General features: G+C 43.7%; 1 protein-coding gene across 1 annotated transcript in view; it reads right to left on the bottom strand.

Moving 5' to 3' along the window:
• The window catches only part of MUC2 (mucin 2, oligomeric mucus/gel-forming), a 165,956-nt gene that overhangs the window by 104,688 nt on the left and 45,926 nt on the right, over window positions 1-15,342 (bottom strand). The window contains exons 15-21 of the mRNA XM_085644898.1: window positions 13,546-13,672; window positions 11,355-11,604; window positions 10,700-10,749; window positions 7,534-7,631; window positions 6,795-6,946; window positions 2,621-2,759; window positions 564-674 (exon numbers count right to left, since the gene is read on the bottom strand). Coding sequence (XP_085501024.1) covers window positions 564-674; window positions 2,621-2,759; window positions 6,795-6,946; window positions 7,534-7,631; window positions 10,700-10,749; window positions 11,355-11,604; window positions 13,546-13,672 — 927 coding nt within the window. The remainder of the gene's footprint in view (window positions 1-563; window positions 675-2,620; window positions 2,760-6,794; window positions 6,947-7,533; window positions 7,632-10,699; window positions 10,750-11,354; window positions 11,605-13,545; window positions 13,673-15,342) is intronic.

The following is a 15,342-nucleotide window of genomic DNA, read 5'->3' as shown; positions in this document are numbered from 1 at the left end:
TGAAAAGAGGTGCCCATCCACCATTCTATGATATGGATCTCAAAGAGTCCCACTTCTGACCTGCACCATCCAATTCTCCACTAAGGCAGCTAAAATTGGGCCAGAAGCATCATTGCTTATTCCTGTTGAAGAAGCTGCACGTACATTTCAAGTAACGCGTCTCAATCCTAACCCTCAGCTGTAAACGAGGAGGGCTGCCCTGCCGAACTTACACTTTCACCTCGCAAGATCACAGGTAGATCAGTAGAGGCTCTTGGAGGTGTAACACTCAATCTACTTGCTGTGACAGCTGGCTGAGGGCATTTGCTTTTAAGGGAAAGCAGCTTTATTGAGAAAAAACAATAGCAGAAAAAGAGTATGCATGAATGTAAAAATTGATTTCCCAGGGGTGAATCTTCACACCTTCAGCTGAGGACTTTAACCTGCTAATATAATGTGGTCTAGTGGCCCTATAAAGTGAAAAGGAATCTATAACTATTGCACCTGGGGACTATGATCCTGCTGCACAAACTTCTTCATGGACTTGATCTCTGTAGCGCATCTATCATCCAGGGCGTACTTACCCCCAGAAACACCTTGATGGCCTTTGAGCAGGTGACCCCTGTTGTTCCACATGGCACATTTTCTGTGATAATGCGCATTGAGCCACTGTTGTGTTCTTTGCCACAGTAATCCTGCACACAAAATGAGAAAATCAGATAAATCCACATGAACTTGGCCTCATGCAGTACATTTCTCGAACTTACAATGAAATAGAGAGGCAGACAGACACACTTGACACATTCCATATTCTATTAGTCTCACAAATATCAAATAAGGCTAGTTTGTTAAATGGTATGCTAGCTTTCTCCAAATTACTATGGGTGTGCAAAATTCGGGTAATTTGTTTTTGTGTAATTACGTGAAATTTTGGTGAAATTATGCATAATTAAGTCAAATACAGAATTTAAATTTACACTATATTTTATTGTAGTGGTGTCCTCATGTCAATTTGTGATGCGAGAATGCTTTTTGTATGAAGAAACATAAAAACACAATTGCCACGCAGAACAGCCACTCGTGTTCTGGTAGCTCGTAATGTTCCCAAATTCCTGCGCTATAATTTTTCCACAAGCAATTGCGTAATTACACAATTTGTTCAATGCCGTAATTTGGGGAATTTTGCATAGCACATGTAATTCAAAATTCCCAAAATGATGTGAAGTACGCCAAGATAATTCACATTTTGCCCAGGCCTACAAATTACCAGTTTCACCAGCTTTCCAGGTCACACTTTTGTTGTAATATTTTGAAATAAATATATGTAATTAAAGTGGTTGGTGATTATGTACATCTCCTTTGGTTATATTCGGACACAAGGCACTATGGGCCTCATAAAGATGTCGGGCGGAAACTTTCTGCCAGACTACTTCTCGAATCGGTTCGGATCAACTCACGATCGGCAGTTCCGCAAGCACGATTACGATGTTTCCGAACACCGTTCGGTTGGACTCCCATTGACTTCTATGAGAGCTCGTGTTCCGACCGAGAACACTGGCTGCTATGGGGAAAATCGGTGTCTGTGGAAAACATTGCACCCTGTCCAGGGCACTCTATAGGGCACGCCACACAGTGCATGGTTTTAAAGGGGGGGTCCCTGGATTACCCCCTTGGGCCCCAACAGGTGGCCACAGGCTGAAGGGGTGCCTGCTAGGGGCCCCAAAAGTCAGTTTCCAGCAGCCTTTTCGTGTCGGACAGACCTAGTCGGAAAGGCTGTTGAAATCCGACATTGTAATCGGTCAGGCGGAAATGCTGTCTGTAGAGCTGTACGATTTGGTCCGACCGACACGGATTCTCAGAGAGCCAGTCAGATCTGATTCGGGATGTCCAAACGGTTTCCCTTCCGACTGCGAACATCATAATCAGTCGGACGGATTGGATTCAGACCGAGTCGGTAGGATTGGTTCCGACACGGTCTGGGATAATCCGACTGTCTGTTGAAGCCTTTCCGCCCGATATCGTAATGAGGCCCTGTGTGAAACATTAAAAAAAACAATACGAATAGTATTTGCATGAAAATTAATGGACAGGCTTCAAACCTTTGACCCTCATGAGAGATACACAGGTCTGTGAATATTGCTTAATTATTATAAAAGTAAGCAGCCTTTGCTGTAAGCAATCTTGCAGGTTATAGTTGGGATACTTGGGTAATTTAATGGAGGCTTTTTTAACATTTTCTATTTACCCCTTATTAAAAGTTACTACATTTATAGCACAGATACAGCGATTTCACAGATGGAAAGCAAAGATCTGAACTGTGCCCATACCAATGCAGACCAGCCCACTAACATGCTCCTTCCATATGCTGTTAGATTATTTACAGCCACAAAAAACACAGGAAAAACTGAATATAAAGTATACCCATAACAGTGGATTCAGTGAGTAAGAATCTAATTAAAGTGCCAAAAATGACATCCTAGTTTATATTTCACTTTAAGATTTTGCACCATATCCTGCGGAAAAATGTCTTTGAACATTCCGAAATCATGACGTGACATCTAAATAATCAGTTTTGATTGCCTGAAAGAATTAACAGGAAATAGAAAATGAGATCAGATAAACAAATCTCAGCTGCTATTACCTGTGAAGCCACATATTCACAGTTTCCATCAAAGTTATATTTCTTCCCATCAAAGGTGATGTAATGCCCACTTCCGAAGATGGTGCAGGTGCCGTAACACATCGTCTTGGTGCAGCTCCAGTGTCCACTGTGGCATGTGCTGCAAAGGAACAGAAAGGGACATCCTGAGAACATCTGAAGATGGGAACAGGTTGGGGCTTGTCTGCTAGAGGAGAGCTACTTGAATCATTAAAATGCATAGTTCTTAAGGTCATCAGAGGTGGGTGCAGTGATTAAAACATTTCCTAAATGTGGGATGTGATATTGTCTAGGAAGTCATCTCTAAAGTCAGCTCATCGTTATACTATCTCTAATAGCAATAATATACTTTCCAGGCTGTTGGAAATTACCTTATTTTCAATGATAGTCCCCAGATATTTGCCTTGACTCCTTTTGTTGGCCTAAGATCTCTGAGCACTTTGCCCCCTCTAATCAGTGACAGAGTGCCTGTGCTCTCCCATTAAACATGTTAAGTTTGGTGTGCACATGATTGGTTTATTTACTTTACCTATAAGTTCCTAGTTTATGGTAGCAAATGTATCCAGGGCCTATAAATTAAATACTACCAGTGGACTGTGTCATTCATTGTGCCATCCACTGCAGTGGCACTGCGATACAGCTCTTCTGACCTATCATTTTAGCCTCATTGTGCAGATTTAAGCTGCAAATTCGGCCTGTCTAAATAATCCCTTTTGACAACCCTAAACCTTAATTTTAAATATTAATAAGCCTCCCCTTAGTAGGCCTTATTTCCCTCAAGGCAGGGTGCATGGTATTCCAAAGTAGGGCATGTCCTTACAGTGAAAAAAGCCCTATTAGAATTTAGACTGTAGCAGTGTTGGCTGTTCCATAGGAAAGCACTGGAACTCAATATTAAGTTTAATAAATGTTATATCCATCTACAAGAGAGCTACAAATTAAGAGCCTGATTCACAAAGGACCTCCACACTGTTGATGGAGGCCCAGCAGTAGTGGGGGAGTCTCTGGACTTGGGGTGGAATCTCCGCAAGGAGATTTCTCATTACAGAGATTCTGCCCCGATTACGGAGACTCCCACACAACTGTGGGACTTTCGCCAAGGAATCCGAGGCATTTGTGAACCTGGCCCTTAATGTTTTTACTTTTTGAAATATTTCACTGTTCAAGTAAGATTTGTAATAAATATTTTGAAAAGATGACTGTTAAATAAGTCACCTTACCCCTGCCTGAAGTCCCTGGAAGCTAAATCTCAATCTTGTTTTCTCACTTCTTCCAGCTCGTAATTAGCATTTCAAAAGGTGTGAATGAGGTGTGAACTTGCTCCTAGGACATGGACAAAAGGCCTTGAGTATGGGGAGGCGTTGGTGTGGCCTTGACAGAATGGCTTGTAGGCTGGACCCAAGGACTTGATTTAACTAAAAGAGTCCTACCAAGTCCCAAGCAGATGTAGGTAACAACCAGGCCCGCACCCTCTTTTGTCCTGACAGCCAGACCGACCTCCATCACAGTGAGCCTCTTGTTGACATCACAGATTCATATCTTGCTGGAGTGTCAAGATCTGTTTGACAGGCCTGCTGGGTCTGCATGTAACATTTGGGGCACACTTTAAATGAGGGAAATAAAATGCTAAAATAATGTGTATGCATCCACTCTCTGGTTGCTCAAAGATCTACTTTATTTCAACAGAATTCTGACTGTGAGTTTGTTGGGCGTACAGGGACTGTATAAAACTGCGATCACAAAAGTACACTCTCTACACACACAATCAGCACTCAGAGCTCATGTTTAGTCCAGTTGAAGATGTCAGACATCTGAAAACTGCCCAAACTGGGCAGGGTTAGCCCTGGGAATCCTAACCCCATTGGTTAGGGTGTTCAAGAGTCATTCTCCCGCACTAGCTTGTGCCAGGCATAAATGTGGCATCTCCATGTACCCACTTCAGCACACTCCCCCACTGGAGGAAGATCTGTAAACTGAGAAAAGCCCTGGAGGACTACACCTGCTCTCTCTCTTGAACCCAGGACAAAGAAGTGGACTCCAAGGTTTATAAGGTTGACCTCCTGTTCAAGCTATAGGGATACAACAAGATCCAAAAATCCTTCCCTGCATCTGCCGAGCTAATTATTGACAACTGGACCTGGACTGGACTGTGGCTACTACCTTCTGAGTATCTAAGTACCTACCCTGAGATCCTAGGGGATTTAGAACTGTACGCCTGTGGTGGATTGGGACTAGGAGTCAGCAGAACTCGCTGAATTTGACTCTGTGGAATTCCACAGAGTTACCTAAAAACTCTGCAATATTCCACAGAGTTTCGCCAAAGGGCAGAAGTAGGCACATTGCGCTGCTTGTCCTATTATTTAGCACTGGTAGAGCGTTCTGTGCTGAGCCATCAGCACAAACAGCACTACATGGTGCAGCAGAGTAGATTGTGTACACAGGTAGCAGCCTTCTGACTACAAATGGTGGCGATGGCCCGCATACTCCCACGTTTGAAAAATTGCGCTGGATGTCTTCCAAGCGACCGTAAATCGTATGAGAGTATGCCGATACTCGCTCACACTTGCCAACTTACCATTCTGGAGCAGCGTGAGAGAAAAAATTATGCCACATGGTGATTGGCGGAATTTGGTCAGGACTCTGCATTACAAGAGTTGCCAGAATTCCCCCAATTCCGCAGGCAGAACAGAATATTCCACCTACCCCTAATTGACTAAAGTGGACTAAAGTCTGACTAAAGTCAGAAGGTATAATCTTTAACTAGGACAAACTAACTGGGTTTGGGTATGTGACCAACGCTTTATCACAGTGTGTCAAATGCCCCTAGGTCCTGTTCTATTGAGAACATTGACTATTATTGGATGTGGGTACCTATCACCCAACTTCTTACACAGGCCATGAGGTCCTTCGTCTCCTGGAATTAATTGCCATGCCACTCATAAGAGTGGTAGCAATGTTCCTTGCAGCTCCTACATTTCGGCCAAGGCCTTTATGTTCCTTCGAGGAGGCCTGACTTAGGGCAGAATGGCACTTTCACTGAGCGATTTGGAAAAAATAGGGTCCTCTCATTACATTTTAAATCACACCATTACGACATGCTTACGCTGCACTTTTTTAGAGTACTCTGGGCCTGCTAAGAGGAAAGGCATGCACTGGCAAGCAGAGCAGTTGGACAGTGCCAGGGGATATGCTGAATGATTTCTCAGTGCAGAAGTGAATTTACCACTGATACTATCACAATTCATTCCAAATATAAAAAAAAACTTGCATCCTTACTATATGACCCAACTCATGAGCATTAAGAATAGCTGAGCCTTTGAAGAAATGTCTCCGGTAGCTGGTATGGAAACGTGTGGCACTCGCCCTCTACCCTTGTGTGCTATGTTATAGCGCCGTTAAACCAGCGTCAGTGATTTCAACCAATAAGCTGAGGAAAGAGTGTGGCAATGTGACTCCCTTTAGAACCACAAGCTTTCATTTTATTGTCAAACCAACAAATAGACAACAGAACAGCCTATACACAGGCAGAGTGAGTGCACAGGCTGCTGATGATCTCAGTCATCCTAGAAAAAATGGGGCAGATTTACAATAACTGGCGCATCCCTGTATATCAGCAGGGATGCGCCAGTTATTGTGCGTCACGGCTCCGCCACCATGGATGTGACGCATTTATAATGCGGCGCACCATGGGTCAAAAATGGGCAGATGCGTGACGCATCTGCTGCCGTAAAGGCAGTGCATTGCTGGAGTTGCGTCGCAAGTGCGACGCAGCTCCAGCAAGGCTCGGGGGTGCCCTATCTTTAAAATGCTGCGTCAATCCTTACACCTGCTTCAAGCAGGCACAGGGTTTTGACGCAGCATGGCCTTAAAAGTGGCTGAGTGAAATCTTGTAGTTTTCACTCAGCCACTTTTAGGAGGCGTTCCTGCGCCGGAACACCCCCCCTGTGCCGGAACGCCTACATGTGGCGCAGGGCTTTACAACGTGACGCATCTCGCAGATGCGTCACGTTGTAAGTACCCCGCATCATGGCGCTGGCTTTGCGCCGCCGCTGCCTCACAAAAGTGACACAACGGCGGCGTAAAAGTGGCGCAAGGGGCTTGTAAATGTGCCCCAATGAGTTCTTCAAGAGGAGATCAGGTAAGAAGGGGCTCCTACCATGTATTGCAATCCACTCTGATGCGAGCGCCATCAGAGTGATACTCCTCATTGTGAATGCAGGGACAGTGGCTTTCAGAGATGCAGCTGCCTCTTCCATCGTCTATCAGCCCATGGGGACACACACACCCTGAGACACAGTCTGTTGCAAACTGTAGGGGATACAAATGTACAAATAACGTGTTATATTAGATATTCTGAGACATCAGACTCCCACATAGAACAGGTGACAAGAGAAGGAACTTATTTTGAAGCGATGGGAGTTCCAAGGTAGTTTTAGGACAAAGGGTTGGGACACTAGAGATGGAAGGAATAGAGGGGAGCTCCCTGAGGGAGAGGAAAACTATCCAAAAATGTAAAAGAGGTGATTGTGAAGAAAACATAAAAGCCATCTTTACAGTTTGAAGGGAGCTGAAAGTAGTCAAATTTCAAGAGGAAACGCTAAATTCAGAGTCGAAACCACTAACTGAGTGTTCCCCACGATATTATCCCTAATATGGATTCTACTCCCATTTTCTGCTGAAATTGAAGGATTTTCAGTTCACTCCAAACTGTGACTGAGGCACAAAGATGGTCACATCAATTGAAAAGATGTGAAGAGAGGACAGGAACACATGAGACGAGAGATGAAAAGAATGAAATTATAACTTGGACAGATAAAAAACAAAGGACGCGAAGGAGCGAAGCGTGGGTGAGGGCAGTCAGGGATCGGAAGAAGAGGATCACATGCAGTACATACATATGAAGTTCTTGTTTGGCAGGTTTTCTGTACAGGTGTCACTGCAGATCCAGGTTCAAGTTTACTGCAATCCAAGTAGACCTTTCCAGTCGGGCAGGCTAAGAAGCAAAGACAAAACATGCTCAACCTCAGTGAGCTTGATGGACCCTTGAGAAATAGGTCCAGAGTCTCTAAAGCAAGCGGCTTTTCACTTGGCTTCCCATGGCCCACCTGCTCATTGGCCAAAGTGATCTACACACAGTGTCCTAATGAATGTAATGTACAAGCTTTACAAAGTCAGCCTCCCCTGGACTGTATCCTTACCATATCCCTTCTCCTGATCAAGCATGCTGCTATCTAATTACACATGAAATGTCTCCAAACAAAGGGTACATTTTACTCTTACCGTACAATCTAAATTTTGTGTTTGAGGAAACCCCTTTCTCTCATGGGGATTCATGAAATAGCTATTGACTCCATCTGCAGTAATAGACTAGCGGTGCGAGGCAGACTCTAAAGCGATGATGCAGGAGCTCCCTTAACGGTGCTGGGCTTATTCAATACTGACAGATACTTTCAATGACTCTCACAGAGACCCCCTATTGCAACCACCTACAACTGGGGGTCCCTATCACATAGGCTAACATTGACCTACAAATTTCGTTTGCAGTAATTTATAGCTAATAGTCAGTCTTGTGTTAAGAACGTCTTATAAAGAGCATTATGGTATTACAAGTCTTGTTGCATTCTACTTGGAGCTCCACCCAGACTCAGAGAAAGAGGTGTGAAGGGGTAGTGTTCATTCCTGGAACCAGTTTTGGGTCCATGAATTTGAAACAGGATAGATTGTCTAAAACGACTATAACTTGTTATGTTCTGTTGATATGTTTTAAAAGGTTTTAAAATATCGGAGATGCTGTAAGTGATGAAATTGTTGCAAACTTTTTATAAATTTTGTCGTAGAAATGTTAATTAAATTTTACACTGATGTACTTTCACTAAGGTAAAATTAGAGTCTGTTAGGATGTTCCTTTAAATCCCCCCAAAATGTACTTCCGAGTGATAGTGGAAGGACAAGACAGGCAGTGTGATCCAGTGCCCATCTACCCACAGTAGTAGTGGTATTTTGCCATTGTGGGCAGGCGTGCAATGTAAATTGAGACCTCGGCTTCAGCATGAGACAGTTCTGTCTCTCTTCACAACAGAGAAGAGACTGGACAGTGAAGTATTAACACAGCAGCCAATCACCCCATTTAGAGGTAGTGATTGGCAGGACCCTCTAAAATGGTTTACAATATTTAATAATTTTGCCCCTTGAATTGGTTGGTGATAGCGAGAATGTTATACCACAATGCCTGTGAGTTGGCAAAGGTTTTCCAGGGAGCAAGATATGCATTGAGATTGGTGATGTGTGTGTGTGTTGCTCGGGGCTTGAGAGCTCACCCTCAGGAGAACAGATTCAGCAGGATGCAACAGTGCAAAGAATAGGGGTGTGAAGGATTCAAGTGCCCTGAGAGCAAAGGAAGTGCAGGGAGCCAACCCTGTTAATACCACCTGGTGAGGAGCATTTAAGACGTTGAACTGCAGAAAGTGGGTGTAAGAGGAATAATGGGGCATATTATCAAGAAACGACGTTAACATTATCGCCGCTTTAGCGGCATAAAACTGGTGCTAAAGCGGCGATAATGGGCTTGATAATATGCCATTGAGAATTCCCATCGAAGCCCATGTTCTGGTGTCAACATGGGCTTCTATTGGAATTCTCAAGGGCATATTATCAAGCCCATTATCGCCGCTTTAGCGGCAGTTTTCTGTCGCTAAAGTGGCGATAATGTTAACGCCGGACTTGATAATATGCCCCCAAGTTTGTCATTGTGAAAGCTCTTCTTTGATTTTTGTGTTTTCAGATTAGAACATAGCATTGGTCCCTTGTTCATGCATGAACCGGGCCTCTTTTCAGATGTTGCTGTATCAACCAGTGAAGACTGTGTTTCCCTATTACGAAGTGTAGCACAGGGTTAGAGCTACACCCCGTAGCTTGAGAGACAAACAAAGGGAAAGCAGATTCTCTTTAGCAAATGGTACTCAGAACATAACTTTTACTAAAGCCAGAGATTTTATGGAAAACTGTTATAGTGGAAAGATTTCTTCACAGATGAAATGTGTTCATTCTAAGACTTTATTTAACATATGAACTGCCTGATTTGCATTGTTCATATCAGTTTTATTGTTCTGTCCAAAACCTCACCATCACCATACTCCTTGCAGAATTCAACTTCTGGGAAGACCCCCGTAAGACTGCTTTACATCACACCCAACACCATGCCAAGACCCCTTTCACCAGCAGTCTGTCTTCCAGCTACGAGAACTCTACTATCCCAGACCACAGCCAATCGACTCCAGTAACATGTGCACCTCTGGGGAAAGGATCACTGTGAAACCTGGATGAACTTAACCCTATTTGGAGCCCGGATTTTTTGCCATTGCATTAAAAGGACTCCTTTAATTAGTGGCGAAAACTACACCTCACCTGCTACCATTCAGACCATGCACCAGATCTATCGACCCTGCAGAAGCGATGACCTCTTAGACATCCTCGTGATGTCCCTAAAGACAACTTCCCAAGCCACCCTCCCCCGTTGAAATTAACATTCTCGAGGGAATCAAAGGCCCTTTCCAGCACTCTTAGGAATCATCTTCACTTGCATTAGCTTCCACATCTTGCCTGTAACCTCGCCTCAGTACAGCAAAGGGTGGAGCAAGGAGTTTATCGTGAAGGAGACAGAGACGTGTTCGCATGTATATTGACTTCATGTTCATGCCTCACCCCTCACCAAGCGGCAGTGGCTGCTCCTTCTCCTACATCGCTGCCAAAACCTGGAACGACCTTTCCCTCCAGGTCCGTACAGCCCCCTCGCTAGCAGACCTCAAAAAGAGACTCGAGACCTGGCTCTTTGATGGAAACACAGCACCTAGATACCCCTTGGGTTGACAGTGTTGCCCTTTACAAATGCGGTTTGATTTGATTTGTTGATATCCTTCAGCTAAGAGGTTTATGCCTAGTCGATTAGCATTGTGGGGGCCATAGCTAACACCCCCATTCTCTTTGGAAAGTTATTTGTCTTAAAAACCCCTTCCCAGTCATTACATGCATACAGGTGCTTCTGGCATAATTGCTTTCACTTACTTTCATTGTAGTTCACAGAGGCGCAGTGCAGTTTCCCCGCCCGGCATGTGCTGGAAATAGAAATGTGGTACATTAGGAGATAACATAGTAAACATGCAGCCGCCACACTCCCTTCTCCTATGAAAGGAAATTAATTTCCCTTCGCTATTAGCATTAGCTATGGATTTTAGCTTGATCCAAGCAACATTCAAGATCTTCTAGGATTGGTCGCCACAACGCAATACTCTTCCTATTGCAGTGACCCTCAAGAAGACATTATGGACTGAGGACAGAAATGTCCAGTCAAAGGTGATATCACATAACAGGTTTGTTTTTAGGTGAATGGAATTAAAATCTATGACCTGGTGAAAATGAGGATGGATTCAACAAGGATGAAAATATTTCCCACTATTAGAACTTCAGAAGCCTTTGCTCCTTGGTGGCCGAGCTCTTCAACTGGTGGCTAAAGGTTATGAGTTCGAAAATAGAATGGCAGGCTTGTGTGAGAACATTTGAAATTAAAAACACTGCAGGGTTACATTATGTTACATAATCATCATTTATCCCTCTACACCATTTTTTGCACCTACTGCCTTCCTTCTTTCTGCGCCAATCCGATGTAGCTCCTAGAAACATGTGTTCAATGGCACTAATGACCCCACAAGTAGAGACTTACCAAAGTTCATCTTGTCTGAACACGATATTCCCTGGGAGTAGGTACAAGCCTTTGTGGTAGCAGCTGCACATGGACTCCACCACACAGTGACCCTTTTCAGTCATGTAGAGGCCACTTGGGCAGCCACATCCATCGAGAGGGACAAAGTCTGCATCACAGGACTGGCTGCGGTCGTTGAGGGATCGGCAGGTGCGTTGGCAAGTCGTGAGGTTGTAAAGGTAGATCTGTGAGGCTGGGCAGGAACTCTCAGCTACAGGGCAGAAACCAAAAGACTGTAAGGGTCCAGTTGTCAAATGCTTTGTCTCATTCTGTCTCATAAGTGAAGTAAACAGCATGGATCTAGCTTAGACATTCATAATGTGTAGCCATATTGCAAGGTCATGCCCACTTGCCAAACATTATATAAATGTGAGCCTTGGTGCAATGCACCAATGCCTCTCGTCTCTACTGTGGCATCTGTTTTCACCTCCTCCACCAAAAGGCTACCAGTACTATCCCAGCATCAGGAGACCTTCGTTGGCTTGTACCACAACACAACAGTCATTTTCTCGCAGCTCATCAGATCATCACACACGGGGGGCAGATCTTCCTCGGTTGAAGAAGGAGGCCAGAAAAGGGATTAGTGGTAGTGTAAGGAGGAAGGATGGCAGGGACAAAGGGTAAACGTGAGAGGCATTTTCTGATCTAAAAGGTTCCTCTTGCAATATCTATGAGGGTACTTGACAAATGGCCATAACAAAGATCTTCTAACTAACGCAGTTTCCGGTCAATTTCCGGTCATGGAATGACTGTCATTGTCAGAATAACCCGCTTGTCTAATGCTTTTCCTCCCACACCCATCACTTCACAGACGTCCAAAGCATAAAACATGTGTTTTAAAGTGCATATTCACCCCTTGGGGAATCGTGGCACTCAAAGGCAGATGGTCATTGTAACTACTCACATTCCTCATGTGTCTCCATTAGGCATTGCACAAGATGGATTAACCAATGAGATCAAGTGATTCTCGATATGGTTCCCTCCTCACCCATCCCTTCTTGGTATTTTTCTTAGTGTGACAGTGACAGAAGGGTAGGAAGAAGCAATAAGGGTGCTGCAGACACCTGTCATGATCAATACCAGCAGACGGTGGCTATAACTAGGCAGAGAATGCCTCCCTGTGCTGCCCCATTCTGGCTGCTTGTGTCTGCCACACTGTCTCGCGCAGAAACACAATGTTGCAATATCCATACTCCCATGCATACACTGTATGAGTATGGCAGTCCTGCAGAAAATATGCGGGAGAGTGGGAAAGGTACCACCATTGTCCCAATGCGCCCTTTATCCCTGACTGCATTGTGACATGACAACAGTGGACTGGCTGGATTAAATCTCTAGCGGAGATAAAAATACCCTAAAATCACTTAAAGCATATGGCTCATGTCTCTTTACATGTCTTTCAGTAACAAGCACCAGAAACCTTGTGACAGCACCATAGTGCCACATACTGGAGCATGAAGTAATCGGTGAGAAAGCCAAGATTCAACGGATAGAGAGTAAGGGTGTACAAAGTTTCAACTTTGACTCGGCAAAGGCGATAGAAGATTTCTAAGTTTGCCTGACTTCACCTGAGGCACAGTGAATCTTTTCTGACACTGCTACAGGCCAGATTTGCTTGCAGTTTTTGTTTCTTGGTGACCCTTCTTGCGTGGGTTTGACTTGGTGTGGGAGAGAAGGAGGGAAGGGTCACATGGCAGCCCACGTGTGGGGCAGTAGGGAACCCTGTAACAAGTAATGAGGGACTGTTCCAGAGTTCAAAGTTTAATAAATATTTACAAGTAGACATCTTAGTCGATATGGCTCAATTATGATCTCTCCAGTTCAAGTAATGCAACTAAGCAACATAAATCTTCTGGTACTCTATTTAAGGATATGAGGTCTATCATGCCAGGATAAGTGAGCCCACACCAAAGTGTTAGAAGGTGATCAAGCTAGGAAGGAACAAGAATGAGATTCCACCGGTGTGTATAGTATGAGCCGTGCCAGGAATGGGTGAGTGTATAAGGATTGCAGGAAGTGAGATTCTTTAAAAAAATCAAGAACTCTATGCCCATGTCAAACACCACCGTGAAACAACACACCCAGGAAATAAAGTAAAGCTGCCCAAGGGCCAACCCACTCAAACCACCACCACCGCAGTTACTGTACTTACCACAGATGCCATTCCTCCATCCCCAGAGAACAATGCCCTTAGAAGCGCAGGCCCGCACATAGGAGGAGATGGCCGCACACATGCAGTCCTCACTGTTCTTACAGTTGCAGGTGTCGTACTTACACCTCTGATGAAAAACAGAAGAAGAGGCAAAAGTGTGTTGTTACAAACCAAGGCAAAGAGAATAATAGCAAACCCTCACCATCTAACAGAAGGCCCAAAGTCTTGGAAGGTTAGGGGGGAATAGTATGTGAAGGGGCTTTGTAATATTTTGTACAGTAATCGGTCAATAGCTCCAGGAATTATGGTTTTCACCCATTTATAAATGGAAAAAAATTGTATATTTTCACCATTCCTTGGGAACCCTTTCTCCCAGCAATGTATTAACTATAGTAACCCACCAATATATATATATTTTCTTTATGTATTTGAAGAAACACCTTCTGGACCTTCAGTATCTGACTCGCATCTCTAGTTCTGGGGAGGGATTTATGCTTACTACCTCAGTGCTTAACACAAACTTCTGGCGATATTCTTTTTTAATGTATTTATTCATTCTAGTGGCGCTGTTACTAAGGGCATGAGGGATGCTGTATCACCTCCATAAAACTTGATAAAGTTTAAATGGAGATTGAACAACAAAGTAGCCCTTCAAATGTTTATCGTCTTGCAGCATTTGTTGTGTTTTTTAAGATAGACTATCATTTATCCCCTATGCCTTTAGTGAGATCCAGCACAACTGATTAATTGAATAAGATGTTTTGCAGAGTGCAGCATGTCACCTTTCAGTAACTTCAGAGTGCTGTGGATATGTAAGCGGCTGTATATTATGAATAAAGGGAAGTTGGAGTCCAAGCAGGGAAGAAAGGGTCTATGCCTGGTGTTCTCTGATTGCAAGCTCCTTTTGCATTCTGTGATTTCGGCTTCAAATAAGTGTGTTGCTTCAATTACTTTATCAAGACTCGCTCTTGAGGATCTGCTTCTTGGGACTAATTTAAAACCCAAGTTCTCCCATCAAGGGAGTGACTGAGTATGACAGACCACTGATTCATTCCCAAGCTTAGTTGGGCACTTTGCTTTTCCTTGAAAATCAAATTTAGTTGTTCTATGACAAGCTGTTGCACAATTTATATTCTGTTTTTTTTTTAACAAAAACAGACTTTGATGAATGGATGTACAGATCTTAGAGTGAGAAGAAGTTAGAAGGAAAAAACTCTGAGAAACAGAACACCTCCTCTAAGTTAATAAGTAATATTATGAAGCACTGTACACACGAAGTAAAGGAGAAGTTGAATGCTAATTCAGCACTGATTGGTGATTGATGTGTGTTACACCTGGTTGTGCCTAGGAACTTGTTGTTTGGTGCCAAACCAAAGTACCATGTCTGAAGTTTCTAAGTCAGAATAAGGCAAAATGTTAGATGTTAGTTTCTATCTTGAGACAAAATGATCATAATAAACTGTGGCATAACTCCACAGAAGGCGTGCCCCTCTCAGCGTCTATGAGTGACTCATTAATCTCTGAGCATTTTCAGGTATGTTAGATCTCTTTAACAGAGCTTCAGCTGAGCAGATATGATGTCATGTAACGGTCATCGACTACCACCAAGGCAACAATCATGTAAACAAACTTCGGTTCTAAGTACTCTCCAACCCAATAGGTGATCAGGAAACCTCATTACATAGATTTGGGTGATCTTATATCCAGCATCATGTGTCAAAAGCAAATTCTAGTCACTGGGTCACTTATCATGACAATCATCACGCACCAATGATAATAGCTATGGGATCCACCATC

This window comes from Triturus cristatus, chromosome 3_1, assembly GCF_964204655.1.
Source record: "Triturus cristatus chromosome 3_1, aTriCri1.1, whole genome shotgun sequence".
Lineage (NCBI taxonomy): Eukaryota > Metazoa > Chordata > Amphibia > Caudata > Salamandridae > Triturus > Triturus cristatus.
The sequence above is the reverse complement of the archived record's forward strand: the minus strand, read 5'-3'. Positions and strand labels throughout refer to the sequence as shown.